The sequence below is a fragment of the Glandiceps talaboti genome, chromosome 23 (genome assembly GCF_964340395.1).
Source record: "Glandiceps talaboti chromosome 23, keGlaTala1.1, whole genome shotgun sequence".
In the NCBI taxonomy this organism is placed as follows: Eukaryota; Metazoa; Hemichordata; class Enteropneusta; family Spengelidae; genus Glandiceps; species Glandiceps talaboti.
The window spans coordinates 7,727,953-7,744,791 of record NC_135571.1 but is presented as its reverse complement, the minus strand read 5'-3'; the positions used below and the strand labels follow the sequence as shown (position 1 = coordinate 7,744,791).

The window sequence follows — 16,839 nt, the reverse complement described above, 5'->3', positions numbered from 1 at the left end:
TCCGCCTAGCCTTACGGCTGTGTTTACATATACATACATACATGAATACATACATACATACATACATACATACATACATACATACATTCATACATACATACATACATACATACATACATACATGCATACAGGGGTGAACACAAATTATCCACATAATTTGGTTAGCAGGAATTGTTTAAAAATCGATAAAGGAAGCAATTAATTATTAATTAAAAATAACAACTCTCTTATTTTTATGAAGTTTGCAGTTTCTATACGGCCCATGGTCTGAACTGTTATTCGTGTATGGAACGAGCAGGTGCGTCTTGGAGCTGTCAAAAAGGTTTCGACGAAATACCAGGCTACAGGGGTGGATGTCCTATGATAATGTATCCTACACATTGTTTTGTAAGTAACATTTCTAGATGACTCTGTAGTATACAGTATTATATACGAAGTGTTACTGGTTGCAGTTGGTGTGGCGTTTCACTCATTAGTTAGGCACATAATAGCGGTAGACTGAATATAATGCTTTCCAACGCTGTGCTTACAATGCTTTATAATTAAAAACCCTGGTGCCAACCTATAATTGGGGGCTCTGCCTACTATAGAGCTCCCCAAGCGAGATTCCAACTCGCCCGCGCAGGAAGTAGCTTCTAGCTATCTAGAGCAGTGCATGCTGGGGAATACTTCACGTCCAACATTGTAGGCTAAAAGGTACTTTCGCGACAAGGTATCACTTGTCAGGCGAGTGACGCAATCATCTATATTACAACAAATAGGCCTCGTAAGCCCATTTTTATGGCTTGGAAGACATGTACTGTGAAACTCCCGGTGCGGTGTGGGTAGTTGAAACGTGGTTTCCCCATACTCTCGTCTAGGTAGTCTCGTAGAAGAGCCCTCAGCGGTGAGAGTCTGGGTAACCGAGACTAAAGCAACACATCTACAATACGAAATGTGCAATTAACTATCACACGTGCTGAAATCGCTATATGCTATCTAGCGCTATTATTATCAACCTGTATTTTTATGTCCACGTTTCCGTAGGTCACTCGCATTGAACGAATAGATGGAAAGGTCATGGCCTTCCAGCGAGGTTGCATAGAAGAATGTGAAAATGGGTGTAAAATAAATGAAGACAAACCTTTAAGTAAGTTACAACCAGGGAAAACAAGCTATCGCTAAACTAAGACAGACACAAAATTTTAGCTCTTAAGAGTTACAAATATATTTCATTTCACGTTAAAATAAGGCGTGCAGTTATATACTTCTATGATCAAGCAGTTTTGAAAATCCCCCACCCCCCACCCATCCCACCCCTCCTCTGATTTACTTGTCATGTCAGGTCATTAGCACACTGTGATTTAATTGATATAAAATGGCTTTGTACTCCTAGCCCACCTCCTCCGCACCATTCACTCCCAACAGTCTATCATCAATAAAGTCTAACATTAAATTGCTGGGACATACATGGAAATATTGGTATTTCGTAAATAACCATATTTAATGAAAAAACCTCCATGTCTAATTTCAGTATTTTTATTGACTGTTTATCCATTTGCCTGTTTGTTCTCTTCGTTGCAGAATATAGAGAATGCACGGAGTGTTGTGACAGCAATTTCTGTAACTATGGAAACAAGGCAACATTGTTGCAAGTTGACATGAAGATATTGGTGACTTTGTTGATATTAAGTTCCTGCTGTGGATTTTTGAACCTTTAAGACTGCAATTATGATCAATACAAGTCGTTAGCCGAGGCAGCCGGTTGCACACTACCAACTGTTATTCTAAAATTGTTCCATTCCTCGAGCTATTCTACTTAGGACAAAAATGACTTCTTCTTCTTTTCTTTTTTTACACATTTTAATGATCTGAATATTTTATTCAAAAGGATGATTTTTCAACTGGATTTTGGATTTTTTTTTAATTTATCGACTTTTATGTATTATGCTCATAATGTTTCATCTCCCGTTTTGCTTGTGTTGTGTGTATATTTTTGCAGGCATGTTTATTACTTTAAAAGATGCAATACAGTAACTTTCTTATAACTTGTTTTACTTTATTTTGTTTTGTTTTATTTTATTTTATTTTATTTTATTTTATTTTATTTTATTTTATTTTATTTTATTTTATTTTATTTTATTTTATTTTATTTTATTTTATTTTATTTTATTTTATTTTATTTTATTTTATTTTATTTTATTTTATTTTATTTTATTTTATTTTATTTTATTTTATTTTATTTTATTTTATTTTATTTTATTTTATTTTATTTTATTTTATTTTACTGTATCATACACATTGTGCTATCTGTATCTCGCCTTCGCCAGCGATGTTGATCTAGTCCTTGCCATTGATTGTGGGAATCGTGTCCTTCGATCTTCACGCCTGACAGCATTTTACATCAATGTGTTTGAAATATATGTAGGGTGGGGTGTATGTTTTAGAGAAAGGAAGTTTAGGGAGGGCCACATTTTAGAAAATTGTAACGAGAGGGTCATGTTACTCAACAGACCGTGCTCTAGCCTCCCCCCAACCCATCCATCTTGAAATATGAGAGCGACAGAATATTATGAGAGTGACGCCGAACCTCTGGTTGGACTGAGGTTGGACGAACAGCGATCGACCTACTTTCACATTTAGCATGACCGAATCCCAGTGCTCACGATATCTCTACTTCCCACGGTCAACTCAGTATCCGGTCGATGACGTGGCACGATGGATGGATTCAAGTCACAACCTGCATTGCAGTTGGAAATAACTGTGATAGCCTTTCTGGCCCCATTCTTTAATGAGATGTATGGATATATATTTCGTTTTGTACAAAAAAGGAATGTGTCTCTGCTCGTACCGTAGAAGTCCTAACATAATTTTCAAGTTAAAGGTACTCTTTATCGTCTTCCTGAAGGTAACAAATCAAACTGCGAGTACAAAGGATATGAGATATCACTAACAATTACTTGGGCTTTCCTGTGGACGGAGAGTTTGTAGAGGTCATAGTGCTGACTTATTTTCCCGGCCAAATTTACAACTCGTGCCAGTTTAGTTCTATTTTTAACACTCAAGTTGCCACACCACACTGTAATGTTAAAAGTTAGCACACTTTTTGAAGGCTCTTGTGTATACCTCTTCAAGAACATTTTGACAAACGTCAAAACTCCGTAGCCTCCTCAGTAAAAACATACGCTGCATGGCCTTCTTAGCAATACAGTTAGTGTTTTCAGTGAAATTTAGCTTTTGATCCAATTGCAAACCTAGATATTTGAAACACTCAATGATTTGTACAGACTGACCGTTCAATAAAGCCGGTTCAAATGTGACACTACTTTTGTCATTTTCTAATAGTTCCTTAGTTTTAGTCACGTTCATTTCCAGTAAACTTGACTTACACCAGTCTTGCAGGGTTGCTACATGATCAAAATAAATATGTTCACTTAGAGATAGTTGTTTCAACAGGAGGCCTACAAGTGCCATATCATTTTAAGTCATGGGTATTTCCAGTTACAGTTGAAAAAAATTGGGGAATAAAATAAATATGTCCTCAACTGCAAGCATTAAGCAATGACGTATACTAGCAGATGTTATGACGTATGACAACTTGGGTATAAAACCCGTAGTTGCTGTTCGAACGCATTCTAACTGATTTATGTATGGTATAGAAATTATAGAATATACGTTTTTACCTGAGGTGGCCTCTTTCAGGTACGTCGGTTGACAATAAATTTTGAGAAATAACCGCATTTGTCCAAAGCTGGTTTATAGACAATAGTAGGGATTACGCCGAAGGATGCTTTGAATCTGGAGGTAAATACACGTAAAGAATTTATAAAGGGTCTGTATGTATTCATTATTATACTGTATATTTACGTTGTATAATCTTTTCAATGTTGTATTTATATCTGAAATATATTAAAGGATGTAACACGTGAACGCAAACACAAACAAGCGTGGACAGACAGACAGACAGCCAGACAGACAGACAGACTAAAGTGTGTAATATGTGAACACAGACACACACACAAGCGTAGACAGACAGACAGACAAACAGACAAACAAACAAACAGACAGACAGACAGACAGACAGACAGACAGACAGACAGACTTGTCACACCTATATCGAGTACTTGTTCACATAATCACGTGTCATTTATATTTACAAGTGCGAATTTGCTTACATAAATGTGTGTATGTGTGTATGTGTGTGTGTGTGTGTGTGTGTGTGTTTGCATGTGTGTGTGCATGTGTGCTTGTGTTACAACTTACAAGTGTGTACCTGCGTTTGCTTCAAACTATTTTAACATACACACTACTTGATAGAACGAATCCAGCTCAGTCAATGTGGATTGTGGGCTGTAAGTTTGTTTGAAGATAACAGTACATTTAAGTTTCATGGCTCATGGAAAAGATGTTAGCACATTCGAATAATTCTTATCATGTTATCTCATCTTTCTACTTTTTAACAGAAGGAATGACTTCTTTCCAGTGTTGTGACACCTACAACTGCAATACGGCTAAGCCGTCTGGAGATGGACTTCATAGTGACGTCATTGGTTGGCATCGTTTTCACGTCTCTTTTCATTTCACGATCAGTCTTATTGTTTAAGCCCTATGGACCATAATTTTCCTTACATTGATAGTGTAACAAAATACGACAACATTTAATTCTAAAATGTAATTATGATATAATATGTTGGCCTCTGTATCGAAAATTGAGCGCTAGTTGTCATGAGCACAGTACAAAAGTAATTTCCGAGGCACGTATTAAGCCTACTACATTACAAGGATGTTCCATCGTACAGCGATGATCTTATCCTCGCCGTCCGAAAAAAAGGACAAGTTTATTTTGGCGATATCGATGATAAAAAGGAGAACAGAGACCATGGTGATTGACATCTATATATATCAACTCTCAAATTTGAGACAGAACTCAAATACAGCAATAAGAACTAGTGATACAATTTTGAAATGGTGATATAATTTCAAAATTTGTCTGTATGTTCAATCTTCATGGTAAACTACCTGGAGGCCTCTTAAACAGACAACTGCTGGCGCCTGGGACCCTATTTTGCATATGACTGACTGTATGTTTGGAGGTGAGAACTTGTGATGACTCACTGGCAAGTAATCACCAAAATATAAACATTCCATATATCTGGGTTTTTCACATGCAAATGCCGCATATTTGAATAATCTAAGCAGCTGTTTGCAGGGGAATTTGTCTCATTTGGAAAGTTTTTTCATTCTATGACACAAACAGACTGATTTTCAACTAATTTGTGTATCAAGTTATCATCCTACGACATTCACAAACAATTTGTACATGATCCATGACCTGTGTGTTTCTTGGAGCACAGAAAAAATGCTGAAAACAAGACCCAGAAGCTAGTGCTCTGTACAGCAGTTTGAATTTCCCGCATTTGCATTGATTAGCCATAATCCTCTTTATATAGTCCACGACGTACCCGCCAAGCGCGCATGGGGGTGGGGGTGGGGGTGGGGGTGGGGGTGGGGGTGTGCTCTAGGCTTGCGAGAATGTGTCCAATCAAATCACGTAGAACCGAAAAGCTGTCACTGAAACTTGAGGAAAATGCTAACAATATTAACGAAGACCCTCATTCAACAGCAGGGAACTTGCAAACACGCCATCTTGAATTGAATAGCCTGACTGTTGCATCATGGGAAACGAGATGACAAATATGAATCTATCTGATTAGGAACAATTTTGTTACATTGCTTGTAACCACAAATAATCTAGTCATGGTTACCCTGTCCATTATTGGAGCATTATTCTATTGATAGCTCCAGATTAATTATTACGATAACTACAGATAATTAATTTGCATCTGAGTATGCCAACTCTGGATGGCACGTTCCCTATTTAGTTTATATGGAACCTTGTGAAGCATTCTTGGAAGTGATGGATATCTTAATGAAGCATGTGCCTTGGAAAATAATTCAAACTTTTGCTGTTACTTTGTACAAGAAAACTCAAATTTTTCTCAGTTTGAAAATCACCGAATAAAGTCCTTCAATAGAGATCAAAATGTTATCAAAATGTAAGCCATTTTAGAATCCAATATGGCCGCCGAAGTCTGTGTTGGCTCAATGGAAAAATGAAAGATTGTAAATTTGCAAGAAAAACAGGGCGAACTCCTAATTCTATTATTTCGAAAATGACTAGGGAAAAGCTTATAATATGGAAATATTTTGAGAGATTCGAATAACTATCATTTCAGGCATATTGGTCACTTCTCATCTGGGAATTCCCCAATTGATCGGTCGATAAGATAGGAAACGTTGTCATGCTTCAGAAATACCTTCACAGCATCAGAATAATGTGACCAGATGCTTTTCCCCATCGACGGGGCAAGTTTTTTGTAGATAAAAAAATTATATATGGGCAATGTTTAGAAGTTGTGCCTCACATCACATGAGTCTGAAAATTAGTACCTCCACACCACATCCCGATCCGGGCCCACCGGATGCGTGTCATATAAGATAAAAATATGTCCTTGCAATTGCTTGAAGTAATGTATATATCAGAATAATATGCTCTTAGTAACTAAATACTCGTGATACATGGTGACATACATACAAGGTTGTGAAGTACAAGGGTCAGAGATTTAACCCACGTCTGTATCACAATATATGTAACAGACGGCCTGTCCATCCGAACAACAGAACTTGTAGTTATACAACGAAATACTAGTATATCCCCCCCCCAAAAAAAATAAATAAATAAATAAAAATTAAAAATTAAACAACAAAGTATTCCCCCCACCGGCAAAACGCTATAGAGATTTAATGATGTTTAAGCAAGAATAAAATAGTTCAGTACTCCTACGGACATTCATAAATTTTAAAGGCACTTTTCGCAGCCTGAAATTTTTTTCCTGAGCCCATTTGCTCCTCAGCGCCTCCCCCCCCCCCCATACACAATAAAGTATGGTTATTCTCTAGGATGGGCTTGAGGGGACTGCTGTATAGAATGATTTAAGTAAAACATGCGATTCAAAAAGGGTCAGTATGGTATCATAACTCCTTTCTATCCCAGTAAAAACTGAATAAAAAACATGTCATATAAAATATACTACTTTGATTTCGTGCGTATCTTGTTTTTGTTTTATGAATATCGCCCATGAACTTGCACTCATAAAAACATGTACAGTACTAGTTTCATCAGCACATTACTGAAGAATGAAGAAAAGCTGACGTGTGACGTGTGTTAATGTGTGGTTATGAATATATAATGAGCACCTCGCTAAGTCGCGGCCCTCGCTAAGTCGCGGGTTTCTTGATGGACCCGGACACCCGCGAGTTAGCGAGGGTCTACTGTATTAAAGTATACATCTGGATATTCAAATATATCTGGAACGAGGCCAGTTAACTTGGGTCAAAAGTAGTGTCAAAGCCCTTTCGGTCGACACTGTCAATTAAAATATGTCATGCAGAGAAGATATTTGTCTTGTAATATTGTTGAGGGAGTTGACATGTGTCTTTGTCAATTGATATCTGTAGGTGAAATCAATCCAAATAAATTGAAATACGTCAGGGCTGTACATACCAATATATCAGCATTGCTGCACTGTTACAAGCTGTAACTAGAGTGTCAGTTTTTCGACCAGACAAGCAAACGTATATTCACGGAAAATTATTAAAATACCAATAAATAGATCTTAAATATGTTAATTAGGACTCAGTTTTATACTGCAGTAATAATACAGAATGATACCGTGATCGCATTTGGACTCTAATTTTTTGGTGCGGACACCCGAAAAAACATAATATCAACAACCAACATACAAACAAACAAACAAATAAACAAACAAACAAACAAACAAACAAACGACAATTTGACTGGATTTATTGTATTATATTATGTGTACAGCGACACATGCAGTTACCCACAAGTGAATCAATACTGTTCAGGGTGTACAATAATACAAGTCAGTCATGATATCTAAGGAAAGATTTATAAAAAAAGGAAAAAGTTCCAGTAACAGCTGAGCTAGTGTAGCTTTAACGACTGTATATGAAAGAGTTGTGTTTAAATGATGGAGTAATACAGTCGGTAATAAATTAAAATCACCGAATACAAAACTGAACCTATATAGGTTTCTTTTCGTCGAACTCTTAAGACACTCTAGTGTTTCCTCGTGTGTTTTTGTTAAAAGGTCAAATTATGTTTATTCTGATTTCAAAACAATCTATCAGGCATTCATTTCCATTTTTGAAGCAATAAGGGGCGAAATCAATAGTTCAATGAAGGATAAAAAACCCTCCCAAATTCTTATACTTAGGTCTCAGACCCCACCCCCACCCCTTCTAAGTAAATTGGCCAAAATTGAAAATTGTTTCAGACCGCACAATGAATTTCAAAGCGGTATTTAGTAGTATGTAGTGCTATGAATACAAAGTAGTAGTATGTAATGCTATGAATACAAAGCCAATATGTCGTAATTGAAAATAGTTCTTTTGTTGACACTTTACTATAGCGAAAATTCTTCCATTGACAACATTTGAAAAGAAATATTTGTATTTAGGGGCACAAAGCTTCATTTAAATGTAAAATCGATTTTGTAAGATGAAAACTAAAATTGCTGAAAACTCATCCACCCCAAAGAAAAAGAATTTAGTTTTTATTCTACATTGACCTATTGATCTCGCCCCAACAGCAGTTTGCAGAATAATAGAAAATATGAAAACAAGCCAGAGCTGGCAAGCCTTTATTGTCCCCCAATTAGGTCAGACTCACATACATTTGCTAGCCATTCCCCGTGGGTAATTATTCAGGTCTGAATATCACACGATTGCAGATACGAATGTATAGTTTGCTTTTAACTATTTATCCGATAATGTCTGTTGACCTTGGAAACAAAATTATATCATTCGCAGCAGGTATAATTTTAATTGCTTTCTGGCATGATCTTCTGGGAAGGCATGCAGTATTATTTTTGAAATGTATGATGGATTAAAATATCAGTCTGAACATTATTTAAATTAGTCGTGACGTCACATTGCACCAGCAGATCATGTCTGTTATTATGAGGCATGGACTAGGGTGTTGATATCAGCATACACAGGTGGGTGGCGGAATTATGATTGGTCAATGAAAAGAGGTCATCCCGACTCCATCAGGAATGAATATGTAGAAGCCAATTTAAACAGCTATACATAGATCATATTCAGTTTAATGAATAGCCAGTCTTGTTATCTATATATGTCTTTCTGAATCACAACTTTCATCACTCTGTCTCATACCTGTTCTTGTCTTTTTCAGCTTTTAATGAATGTGTTTCCTTCAATTTGTTTGTTACCATGGTTACATCTGTAGATATCAGTGTTAATCATTTTTTGAACTTCTTGAGAGAAGAAGGCTGGTAAATATTGAACCCCAGTAATGAAGAAACCCAATGTACATTTATTTTCAGAAAATACAAACAGTTTGCCTAGAGATATTTGTCGAGTTTTGTTAGACATTTAAAAAAGCGGGAAATGACTTGACTAGTTGCTAGACAACTAAGTTCCATTTTTCTCGTTTTCCCATCTTATTGTAATTTCTGTATAAATTTTCTTATGTCTTTGCATCTGATTATTATGCCTTTTGAATCTGGGAAATAAAGCATTATTATTATTTATTATTATAAAGCATTATTAATATTATTAAAATTCGTAAGATTAGGTAGAAATAGATCAAATTTATTATGAGACTTCTATGGTTATTTTCCTGAGCACAGAAATGGTACATACATTTAGTATTTGTATGCATACAAAGTTACATTTTTCTTGAGAGAAATTTTTGTCATTGTATTTAAAAAAAAAAAACTATTAATAGGGAACTTGCAAACCCGCCATGTTGAATGTTGCATCATGGGAAATGTGATAATAAATACTAATCAAATAGTATTGTAAACAATGATGTTACGTTGTTTTTAACCACAAATGATCAATTCAAAGTCGCCCTGACCATTGTGGGAGGTCATGGTTTATTTTATCGGTAGCTCCTGATTAGGCATTACGATAACCACATAAAATCCCATAGTCCTTTGCGTCTGAGCATGCTCAGTTTGGATTGCAAGTTCACAATTGATTCACTCATTAGTGTTTAGAATAGTTCTACAGTTAGAATTGTTATCTAATAGAAATGAGTGAAACGAATATGTGAAAATAAAATGAAATTGAAAAAAACAAGGCACGTGTGAAAAGCAGTACAAGTCAAAGAATTCACTTCGATAGGGCAGCAATGATGCAAGACAGACCGAGCTTAGCAAAAACAGTTATCTTTTTATCTGTCGTGTTTGGTTCAATTTGAACGATGCCTCATCTGGGAGCAATCTCATTAAAATGTAATCAAGGAGAAGGTCGTGGTGTTTTCCGTTGCTATATTTCACACATCTAATTTCATGTACTTGGCCTTCATGTTCTGTTTTGTTTTTAAAACATCGAGTGACCTCTTTCTCCAAGGAGGAATTCGGCCATCCAATGTATAAACAAAGGACGTTCACATAAGATGTGAAATATGATATTAGGGACTGGACATCAATTACGAGGTGGGGGAGGGATTGGGGGACAGGTCACAAATTCCCACACATGTTTCGGTAGGGCCTATATTTTTGGGGCCACTGACAAGGGTAGTCACTGTGTCACAACTAAGATAAAACAGCTTTCCCCGGGATGTTATCTTTAGGAGATTAATCTAGAGGACATCATCCCTTTACTTACAAAATTGCCTTCTGTCTTTGTCCTCTACTATATAATATTGGTTTAATGCTAACCCCCCCCTCACCCCTCCCCCTCTGCATGGTAAAGGACGGGCCCTATAATAGACTTGTAATGTGATATTGAAACGATTATACTGATATGTAGAGGCCGCGAAGCCATCACAAGGTTCTCACTGACTGCATGTTTGCTAAACTATACTTTATTTGTGTAGCATTAACAATATACGCAGTTGTTTTGTAAACCAAACCGATAAAACCTTTTGCAAACATAAAGTATTTTACATCTATTTTATCCAACTTAGTTGGGCTTACCTTGAGGTCATACACGGGGTCACGCATGACTAATAGATCATTGAGTCATTCCCAACGCCCATCATCCTCACAGTTACACTGATACTTCGGCAGCCTGCAGTTCCAGTCTCTGCGTCAAATACATGGTAACATTTTGCGAGTACAGCGAATGTGAAAGGAAAATGTCAAGTGTAAACACAATCCATATTTTTCTGTTTGGTAAGTATTACAATATACGTTGCTACTGTACTGTACAGTATTTATAAAATGCATCTACATGTGCTTTGAAATACTCCACTGTCTCGTACTTTATTACGCGTTATAATTTACTGTAAATTGATGAAAAACGGGGTCATGTCTTTGTTATACAATTCATTTAAGCAACAAGGTTTATAAATTCATTAAATCGACAACGCATTAGTTAGAATGGCTTCATCTCACATTACAAAGCCGCTGCATGCATGGATGCATGGAATGGAAGGCATAGCGCTTACGTACTCGAAATCGCGATAGTGAGGAATGATGCGTAATCACTAACATTTGCTAGCGTCTAATTAGATACGCTTTATTCTCTGTGTACTTTCATAACATTCTGTGCATGTGATAATGTACAGCAGAACTGAAATTTACTGTTGCCGTGGAATTGGCAGTGACATATATTATTTAAATGTCAGTTTAGATATGCCTGCCACTCCTTACGTGGCCCCCTGTATTAAATATTCTAAACTCAATTGAGATGTCACGCCCTTAAACTCAATGTCAAATTTTGAAGAAAAAAAATGTGTTAAAATTGTACTGTACTGTCTGTCTCTGGTTTCACTTTTACTTTGACGTTGATTGCAAGTTATTATCTGTGGCTGGTTTTGTTTTCATCTTCTTTGGTGAAAAACACACATTCAGTTCTCAGTGACCCAATTAAGACCATAAGAACCAATTATGACCATGTTTATGTTGGAAGTTAAAATATTTTTTTCACAGGGACGAATTCGTCAAACATGCTGTATGAGTTTACTCTGTTAGGGGATTCAAACTAGTGAATAGTTTGTATAATTAATATATATAATTAGCCATTACATTAGGGATGCAAGCTTCAAATTTCACTTATTTTGGTATATACATTGATGATGACAAAACGCACGTTTCCATAATGCTTGTTGACATATAATAACATTTTTGTAATAAGTCATTTGCATAATTGGTGTTTTTTGGTAATCAGATGGAAGATTAAAATGTCATATTATGTAAATGGATAAAAAACATCACAAAAAATGACACGGAAATGGTAGCATATTACCCACAATGCATTGCTGCAATTGTTAACTTTTTGTGTTCATCAGCCAAGAGTATTTTTATTTCACACACATGGAAATAAAGCTTTCACTATTTATGTTACATGGTTCCCATGGAAATTACCATATTAATCACCACTGTTTCTATAGCAACTACCCAATTTCGTAGACACCACTGAGTTTCCAATAGTCTGATTTTCCAATAATCAATTTGTCGTGCAAATACTAAAATGGCCGATCGGGCACTTCTGTTATATTTCCAATTTCACATAAAACCCAGGAGATTAAAAAAATAGTTGCATAAAATGTATGACTCGCAACTCTACAATTAACTTGTCGGATAACTTTGTTTGAAACATGTATGGTAAATGAGATAAACTGTGTTACATAGGTTTCATTTACTTTTCACAGCAGGACTTTGGTGGAAGTGACTCAGTGAGAATTACTTGCCAACTTCCCATTACATATACTGTAAACAGCTTCTTTTGTTATATTTCTGTTGTAAATGTATGGCCTGTTAACAATCATGGTCAGTGTAACAGAAGATAGCAAGTCTCATGTGTCACTTCCCCCAAAGTTCAGATGGCAACTCTGTATTGATAAGTGGGAGGAAATAAAACCAAAGTTAATGCAACTTATTGTACTTAATGTCCTAGTATATAGCACAATTGAACTAAGATTCAATAGTGTTATAAGCATGATAAAGCATCTGTCTGTCTGTCTGTCTGTCTGTCTGTCTGTCTGTCTGTCTGTCTGTCAGTCTGTGTCTGTCTGTCTGTCTGTCTGTCTGTCTGTCTGTCTGTCTGTCTGTCTGTCTGTCTGTCTGTCTGTCTGTCTGTCTGTCTGTCTGTCTCTGTCTGTCTGTCTGTCTGCCTCTTCCTAGCAGCAAGACCACACCTGTAACAACAGTCAAATGCATATTGAAAAGATAAAATCTGGGCTTGGTAAGCAAGTGAATAAACCTTCAAAAATATATACAAATATATGCAATTATGTGAATCTGACCAATGAAACTTTTCGAAAGATATATTCTATTATAACACATTGTGTTCATATCGCCTTTAGTGATTGGCTTAGATCGTATCACATGGTAATTGCTATTGACCCAAAGTTACCTCAATTTGTATAAATATTGTGGTGCAATATATTGTATTATTAAAACATGACCTGCTATTTATTCTTGATATTTAACTAGGTTTGATGCTGTTAGCTGTGTCAGTTGAATCTTTGATATGCCATAATTGTGACAGCGTGTCTTGTGGTGATAGCCTTGCCTCTACCCTTAGACTGGATTGCTCAGCAATTCCGCAGTTCCCCGACGCCAGATGTCAGGTAGTTAAACAAAAACATTTTTCTTCTAAAACAAAAGTTTTGTCATGTGACCTTATTTAGATTGACACAAGTTAAGTTTATATGTTTTCTCAAATGTCTACTTTTAGTATATTCAAAAGGAGTGTTCTCATTTATTGTATTTTACCATCAATGACTGAACTTGACCTTGTACGATGACATAATGTAGTATAAGTAAAATAACATCTAGAAATGCATACTATACCATCAACTATTTGAATGGTGCCAGAAGACAATAGGGAACTTGCAATCCAGACTGAGCATGCTCAGATGCAAAGGACTATGGGATTATCTGTGGTTATCATAATACCTAATCTGGAGTTACTGATAGAATAAACCTCCCACAATGGTCAGGGTGACTATGAATCGATTATCTGTGATTAAAACAATGTAATATTATTGTTTACAATACTATTTGATTAGTATTTATTATCACATTTCCCATGATGCAACATTCAACATGGCGGGTTTGCAAGTTCCCTATCATAATGTCAGTCATAGAATGTATGTATTGATGTCAAAGTAGTTGAAAGGTGGGGGGGGGGGGGGGGGGCGACAAGGCATTTTCATAAACCATGGGTTCTGGAGAGCCATTTAATGATTTTACATTACCTAAATTTAGAGAAACACTAACTTGAACTTTTGCCTCACTTGAGGATTTTATGCTGTGGGCCAGTTCCATGGGAGTCAACAGGAAAGCATATCCAATAGGTGAACAATGAATGTTCATGGCATTTCCTCTAATGAGTACTTAAGAATCAGGAATGTTGATTTTTCACCTAATGTTCATACATCTCTCTTGAGTATAGGTTAGAGTACAATTATATTTGTAAAGAAACATGTTAAATGGATTCTGTAGGTTATGATCACCAAGTCTTTTATTGTATCAGTGTACCATATAGAACTGTACAACAAGATCCCAAGCATGTACAGTAGGGTTGGATAAAGTACCTCACAAGTATACATCTAAAAATCCTCGTGTAACATTTAGTGGTGGTGGTGATGGGGCTACAACAATTCTTGAGTTCTCTTTGGTATTGTTTGGCGAGGGTAGCGAATATTATTTTAACTTCTCCACCCGCCGTACATGAATTCTGCTAAATATGTCATATTGGACTGTGTATTAATTATTGCACACATTAAGTGAAGTCAATTTTTTTATTCTTTGTATCAGACCACCAAAACAACCAATCCAGCCGGAGAGATAGTTGGCTTCACTAGAAGTTGTTTTGATGCTAGCTTTTGTGTTGACGGATGCTTTCCACTAGAGGGTGAGTTGATATACTACGTGAAATGCAAATGTTACGTTCTCGTTATGTGTGTGTGTGTGTTTATGTGTGTGTGTGTGTGTGTGTGTGTGTGTGTGTGTGTATGCATGTATGCATGTATGTATGTATGTATGTATGTATGTATGTATGTATGTATGTATGTATGTATGTATGTATGTATGTATGTATGTATGTATGTGAGCATGTGTGTGTGTATGTATGTGTATGTATGTATGTATGTATGTATGTATGTATGTATGTGTATGTATGTATGTATGTATGTATGTATGTATGTATGTATGTATGTATGTATGTATGTATGTATGTATGTGTGTATTTATTTATGTATGTATGTATGTATGTATGTATGTATGTATGTGTGTATGTATGTATGTATGTATGTATGTATGTATGTATGTATGTATGTATGTATGTATGTATGTATGTGAGCATGTGTGTATGTATGTATGTATGTATGTATGTATGTATGTATGTATGTATGTATGTATGTATGTATGTATGTATGTATGTATGTATATGTATGTATGTATGTATGTATGTATGTATGTATGTATGTATGTATGTATGTATGAGTATACTGTGTTTGTTGTGTTGTTTTTTAAACAAAACTACCATCTCCTGGTAAACTATACAACGTTACAGCTATTGTGCTACTGTGATCAATAAGTTATCACTCAGAGTGGGAAAAAACAAGAATAGATTTTTGGAATACATGAGTACATCTATCCCAAAGTCCTCAAATATGACAGCTTTAAAATTTCTATGAAAAGAATGTCTTGTTAATACTAATATTGAAATATTAATGACATTGTTATTCCCAGGTAATACGACCTGTCAATCTTGTTGTTCAACTGATTTATGTAACGATGAACTGGCTGATGGCAGTGAAGGTGGTGGTGACACCGACCAAGGTAGGGAACACAGTAACACAACATTACTACTACAACTGAATCAGAAAGAGTATCGTTTCGAAAATCTTACTACCAAACCGATGTGACTTTATAATTTCAATTAGGTGGCAGGATGTAATTTTTCACTCCCAGGATCATAGACAAATGGAACAGTCTACCATCATATGTGGTGAATGCAACATCAGTCAACGTTTTCAAAAATCTGTACGACGCTCTGCCTTAGTATTATTCTTGAACTAAAGGGATTTCTATTATCCATCTTTGGTACCTTATCCCTGAACTGAACTGAACTGAACTGAACTGAACTGGACATAATACACTAAGACAGCAAGATGGCATGAGTAGTTTCTTGCTATATTTTGTCTCAGTGAAATGAACTGCACATGCCACCATACAGACATCAAATGAACACACCCAAAGGACATTTTACACGCCCTTCATCGGGTGTTGGATACTAAGAAAAACATTGGCGCCCGAATATCTGCATGGAGTTGCAATACATTTAAATGGTTTAAAATGTAGCAAAAAGTCTTGCTATTGAAATGTGGCATATGCAGTTTTTGTTAGTTTCTGCGGGATTGTATCGAACAGAAAAGCTGCTTTAAAATTTGATGTATTAAAGTGTGTGTAGCATTTGTAGCGATATATTTGGTAACCTTGCTTGATTATCACTTTTAGTGAAACAGTGTTGCAGTTAAACTCACAGACAACAGTCAGATAAATAAGTACCCAACTTTTTCAAGAGCAAAAAAAATTGACAGTTGCCACAATTAGAATGATGCTAAACAGACTCAATCGGATTAACATCTCATAAAAGGTATCAGGCGCTCACAGAACAAAAAAACATGACAGGAACAAGCCATTAGCCAAGCAAGTGGACTTGTTATCAAAGAGTACCAATATTTACAAATGTGATGATGGGCTCTTACATAACACAAGTAAACAGCTGTAAGATCATTTCTAAGGAGTAAATCAAATGAGGCAAAGCTATTCTCTGTTATATCAATTG

At 35.9% G+C, this 16,839-nt stretch overlaps 1 protein-coding gene across 1 annotated transcript in view; it reads left to right on the top strand.

Moving 5' to 3' along the window:
- Positions 1–11,046: 11,046 nt before the first annotated feature.
- LOC144453032 (uncharacterized) overlaps positions 11,047–16,839 on the top strand; it is an 8,448-nt gene continuing 2,655 nt past the window's right edge. Inside the window, exons 1-4 of the mRNA XM_078144298.1 lie at positions 11,047–11,210; positions 13,476–13,612; positions 14,805–14,901; positions 15,741–15,830. Coding sequence (XP_078000424.1) covers positions 11,135–11,210; positions 13,476–13,612; positions 14,805–14,901; positions 15,741–15,830 — 400 coding nt within the window. The 5' untranslated portion in view covers positions 11,047–11,134. The remainder of the gene's footprint in view (positions 11,211–13,475; positions 13,613–14,804; positions 14,902–15,740; positions 15,831–16,839) is intronic.